This window comes from Morone saxatilis, unplaced genomic scaffold, assembly GCF_004916995.1.
Source record: "Morone saxatilis isolate NCDOM2014 unplaced genomic scaffold, NCSU_SB_2.0 Contig14, whole genome shotgun sequence".
Lineage (NCBI taxonomy): Eukaryota > Metazoa > Chordata > Actinopteri > Moronidae > Morone > Morone saxatilis.
The window spans coordinates 14,145,703-14,151,667 of record NW_023339696.1 but is presented as its reverse complement, the minus strand read 5'-3'; the positions used below and the strand labels follow the sequence as shown (position 1 = coordinate 14,151,667).

General features: G+C 41.2%; 1 protein-coding gene across 1 annotated transcript; it reads left to right on the top strand.

Annotated features, from left to right (window-relative positions):
* Positions 1-186: 186 nt before the first annotated feature.
* Positions 187-5,015, top strand: qtrt1 (queuine tRNA-ribosyltransferase 1). The gene is made up of 9 exons (XM_035655671.1): positions 187-495; positions 599-667; positions 780-918; positions 1,031-1,225; positions 1,544-1,682; positions 1,792-1,867; positions 1,965-2,074; positions 2,355-2,439; positions 3,894-5,015. The coding sequence occupies exons 1-9, from the start codon at positions 208-210 to the stop codon at positions 4,044-4,046; spliced, it is 1,254 nt and encodes a 417-aa protein (XP_035511564.1). The 5' UTR covers positions 187-207; the 3' UTR covers positions 4,047-5,015.
* Positions 5,016-5,965: the final 950 nt, after the last annotated feature.

The following is a 5,965-nucleotide window of genomic DNA, read 5'->3' as shown; positions in this document are numbered from 1 at the left end:
CATCCGATCGAAACCGGTGAGTAAAGACCCGCCTCTTGTCTGCGAAACCAAGTCGCTCATTGGTCAATTTCGCTGCCCCTCCGTCAAGCGAGCGTTCTGATTGGCTACTCTAAAAGGCGTGTTTGCCACTCTAAACAAATCGCTCTGCTCTGATTGCTCAACTCAATTGTCAAGTGCAGCCGCTACGTGTCACATGTTCACTGCAACATGGCTGCTACCATAGAGTGTGGAGTTGATATAAATTCTTCCAGTAACAACATGTCCCTAAAGAAAGCTCTGTCTGCAGCTTCCCCCCTCACTCTGCGCATCGTTGCTGAATGCCCGGTGACCAAAGCAAGAGCTTGTGATCTAATACTGCCACACTGCGCCGTCAGCACCCCGGTCTTCATGCCCGTCGGTACCCAGGGGACTCTGAAGGGAATCACCGTGGATCAGCTGGAGGGTCTTGGATGTCAGATTTGTCTTGGAAACACGTACCACCTGGGCATGAGACCGGTAGGAGATAGTACGATAATAGCATTTATTGTGAGTCATTTGACTTTGAATTGACAACTTTTGTAAAAATGTGTCTTTCCATTTTCAACTTTTCTACCTACAGGGGCCTGACTTAATCGAGAAAGCCAATGGGTTGCATGGGTTCATGAACTGGAAGAGGAATCTTTTAACTGTGAGTGTAGCTTTACTAAATCAATCACTCACAGATGATGGAATAAGTTGACAAGAGGTGGGCGGTGAGCTTTGTTGCTGAAGTCGTGTGCTTCACTTTCTTCTGCCTGCAGGACAGCGGTGGGTTTCAGATGGTGTCTCTTGTTGAGCTCTCGGAGGTCACCGAGGAAGGAGTAAAGTTCAAGTCCCCCTACGACGGCAAAGAGATCCTCCTAAGTCCTGAGAAATCCATCAGCATACAGAACAGTCTCGGTCTGCAAGGAGTAAACTAATTTGAATCAGTATTACGTAAGACTTGGACGTTCCCCTCTAATTCCCAGTGGCTAAAAAGACACGGTGTCCATGTTTGTCTGTGTTCTTCCAGGGTCAGACATCATGATGCAGCTGGACGATGTGGTCAGCAGTACAGTGACGGGTCCACGGGTGGAGGAGGCGATGCACAGATCCATTCGCTGGCTCGACCGCTGTATAGCAGCCAATAAAAATCCACACAAACAGAACCTTTTTGCCATCATCCAAGGAGGGTTGAATGCAGAGCTGCGCAAGGCCTGTCTAGATGGTAAAAGACCTTCTCTGAAGTGATCCTTTGATCTCCTACCTCTCTCCCTGGTCGTATTGGGATAGAACATAAGAACATGTATGACAGTGTCAGGATGTGAAGAGGAATGTAGTAATATAAGATATTTACTGTCAGATTTAAAGAGATTTAATATTGTGCAAAGATATCGGCAGCAATCTGCATGTTGGCAAGGAAAACGGAAATGCGCATTACAATGCATTTCAATGTCCACTCTAGCTGTAAAGTAGCCCCTTGTCAACAGTCTGACAGTGAAACACTGATGATAAGAGCTTCAGATATCTTATGCCCCTTCTGTAGAAATGACTCAACGCGACGTTCCCGGTTTTGCCATCGGCGGCCTGAGTGGAGGAGAGGAAAAGGACGACTTCTGGCGGATGGTCACACTGAGCACTGACCATCTACCAAGAGAAAAGCCTCGATACCTGATGGGTGTGGGGTATGTTTGCTTGTGTGCTGGGAATATCTCATTCTCAACTGAGGCATTAAAGGGCTTTAAGGTTTTTTAACATGACATTAAGAGTGTGTATCATCCTCATGTGCTGCAGGTACGCTGTGGATTTGGTGGTGTGTGTAGCTCTGGGATGTGACATGTTTGACTGCGTGTTCCCCACCCGCACTGCAGTAAGAACTCATAATCTTTTTTTCTTAGCAGTTATAATTCCATATTAAAAAGCGGAGTTCAACTGTGTTTCCTACAGTCATATTTCTTTTCACTCAGAGGTTTGGCTCTGCCTTGGTGCCTTGGGGGTCCCTCCAGGTAAAACATAAGCAGTATGCCAAGGACCTCCAGCCCATAGACCCAGACTGCCAGTGTCCCACCTGCAAGAGGTAAGTCAGGAGCAAACATTTAGATTTGTTTGCCCAGCTGTCAGTTTTTGGTCTAAAGGAGGGACGTTTATGTACACATATTAATCTAAAATACATTTTTCAGTAAGAATAGACGTACAGCTACCTTATGGTTACTTTAATCAGACAGTGTAGTAAGTGAGAGGAGGAGGAGGTGTGTGGATAGGCAAATCTTTGTCAATGGTGGTGCCAGTGGATGCCTGGTGTTTAGATATTTTGTACCACATCTATTACACAATAATATGCTTGTTTTCTGTTTCAGACACAGTCGGGCATACCTCCATGCTCTGTTTAAGAGTGACACTGCCGCCATGCATCACATCACTATCCATAATATTGCCTACCAGGTCAGTATTGGAAATGTCTCTGAACAGTTATCATCATATCATAACTCATGATTAAACAAAATCACTTAACAAAATACTTTACCTTCAAGAAAATAAGTTTCAAACCTTGTCTCCAGAAGTAATTTAAGCAGATTTTAAATGATTTTGTTACACTCATTTTAACCTCCACCATCGTTGTTATTCCAGTCAATGGGGAAAAAATGAATGAATGAGTCCCAAAAATACTACTAATAGTGCTTTTTCTGTTCAATTCAAATAAAATTGTGTCGGTATTTGTGTGGGTAATAAATTCAACATTTGAGCAAAAACGTGAACAGTAGATGTGACCTGCTCGACGATACATATTTTTGTTAATATTAAGCACACTAGAATAGAGTCAACCTAATTGTCTGTCCGAGGCAGAAAAATATAAACAATAAAATGTCCTCGACTTAAAAACATCACAACAGAACAAAGATCAGTCAGTGCATTCATGCTCACGGTTTACAGTCCACACACTCATTGAAATAAGAAGATGGATACAAGGAGTATTCCCTTGTATCTCTATATGGTCACCTGGGGGGGGGGCACCTCAAACTCAGGTTAGAGGGGATGTGTTTTTGTCACTGCTGTGCTGTATGATCATCTAATGGCTTTTTTGGCCAACTCCTATCTTCCCATCTGTCTTAACAATCCTGTCAGGTTGTTTCTATTTACTAAAGTCTAGTGTCTATACCAGACAATACCTAATACCAGACAGAGATATTAAAAACTAGGATGTACTATCAACCCATTTCACAGTGTGTTTTGTCATTACATTAGTTTCCTGTATTGGCAATCTTGCTGCTGAGAGATATCAACCCAAGTTACGAGTTTAATGTGTTTCAAAGTCTAATTGCTCTGACAAAAGTTATTGAACTTGCAAATGTATGTGACAGGATTCAGACTATATGTCGCCTCGGGTACAATCATTTCATCCTTCAGTACTATTTCTACATCAATGTACCACAAACTTGCTTTGCTGCTCTGGCATTATCAAAACAATGAAGAGTCTCTTCTTGTGACAGTGTCCCAAAACATAATGTTCATATTTAAGAGAGCATAACAAATGTCTAATTATGCAACACATTCATTTCTTGGTGGGATTATTTTTTTCTGTTTTGCTATTGAAGCCACAGGGTGGCTCTAGGGATGGCCTGTTGGTTGGCCTGTCACTCTACCACTTTGATCCAAAGTGAAATGTCAGTGTTTAAGTGTTTAATGAAAACATTTACATGTTACCCTACATGGTAAATAGTAGCATATACACATTCTTCCTGTATACTCTGAGGTTGCTGACCTGCGGCTGATCCATACACTCTAAAATGCAGAGGAGAAGATGCTTTTCCTCTGGAGATCAATATCCAGTGTTGACACAGTGCTGTAGAGATAATCACATTACTTTTCTCCAATTCATAAAACATTTCTCTTTGCAGCTCACCCTGATGCGCTCTGTGAGAGAGAGCATTGTGGAAGGCCGCTTCCCTGACTTTATACGGACGTTCATGAAGCAAATGTTTCCCTCTCGTGACCAGTACCCCGGCTGGGCTGTGGATGCTCTAGCCTCCGTCAACATTACGCTGGAGTAGAACCTGGAAGGCAGCTGTTACTCAAAATGGGGATAAATGTCAAAACATGACTGAAAGATTTAATATCTTTTTAAATGACTTTTTTTTTTAATGGATAATTCTTTTCTACTCTTTGTTTATATTTGTATATGCATTGCCAGTTTTGTTGGCAATGAGGAAAATGGCTTTCGATCTGAAGGGAGAACGCCTGATTATCTTTTGCAACAACCTGCTATACTCAACCTCTGCAAATTGTCCTCAGAGTACACATTATGATAATGTGAGACTGAATGGGGTTTAAATGAGGTTTGAAACACATGAACTATCTCCTCTGATATGCTCAGACACTTTTTGTTGTTACCATGGCTACACAGCTAGGCCCACCCACTTGAAATGTAATGTTTTGCCTTCTTATCAACCATTTTTGTTTTTTTTTCTGCCTGAGTGCATTACAGAGGTAGTTCAGTATTAATAAATGTGTATGCATTCTGGTGTTTTAACCCACATCTGAAGAGACGAGTAGTTGTCAGCTAACTGTCTGAACGATAAATGAATCAAGCTCAGTACAGACTGTGTGCTTGTGCCATGATGTCCACCAGAGGGCAAAAAAGACAAAACAAGAGCCAAGTCTCACTGTAAAACTGAATGATATGCTGTAGAAGTTTCCTTATAGAGTAAACCGCAGCTCAGCTGTTTTAAAGTAAAAATAAAACATGATTACAGTAAGATTAGACAAATGAGCTGAAATGTAAGAGAGCACAAAAACACTGATTTCAAAATGTTTTACACTAAAGCTTCAGCTTCAACATCCATCTAAATAGTATCAAATCATTCTTATCCATTATTATTCTTCATTTTCCCATCAATTCAATAGGCAATAATCCTTGTTGACCCTCTGAGGGAAGGTTTTGTTTGGAGCTTGCAGAGGTGCTGGTTAGTCAAGGCTTGATTGTGGGTGATTAATATTAATATTCTGGAAGTTAATTTGAATAACACCTGTTGTCTGTGGCTTTGTGTCAACAGTCCTCTTGAGCACCGCATTTGAATTTCATTACTGCTTCTGTTATGACCAAAGGCTCTACAAGATTAAAACCTGTGACATCTAATGAGTGGCAGGCAAACAAATGTCTGGCACAGCAGTGTAGTACTACAATGCAAACGGTGGGTTTGGTGCATAATAAGAGTAGTTCAGAAGTGCTTACACCCTTAATTACAAGTGTTTATTAATTGGTTACAATAAGGGCTGACTAAAATATTCATGGGGGAATTATGCTATGATAATTGTATTTGTATATTATAATAGCCCACACAATGTGAAGATTTATATTGGTTTTTTTTAAAATATATAACAGGATTTGGGTGAGCAGGAGTGTTTTTCTAGGATATTTCCCAATTCGACTGTGTGTTTTGATTATATTTGGGATGAGGGAGCAACAACACTGAGCTCAGTTGGCAAGCTTAGCACTAAATAAATTTGATGTGTTCTCATGTATAATTCAGCAAGACAATTCCCAACATAAACGCACTCTAAAAAGATCTACAACCCCGTGATATTTAATAAAAGCCCAGTCAACATAAGAAAAACTATTGCTCTCCATGCAGGAATAATTAATATACGTAAGCGCTGTTTATCACTCAGGATTAGAGAGAGTATGCTCATAATGCAGCGCGATGTTGATGGAGGCCGCTTATTGTATTATATTTATATATATACTAAATTTTTTTTGTGAGTATTGTTTTTCTAATTGTTGCTGTTTTGTTTTTTTAAATCCTGGAATAAAAAGTCGCAGCTACGGTACAGTAGTCCCCATCGGTTGGTTTCACATTTGCAGCCAGTGCGTCCATGCGTAGCTCAGGCAGGGAGGATGCTGCTGTTGAGAGAGACAACCAGTTGCTCTCCAGCTGTCACAGTAAGAGTGGAGCCTCCCCTACGCACCGAC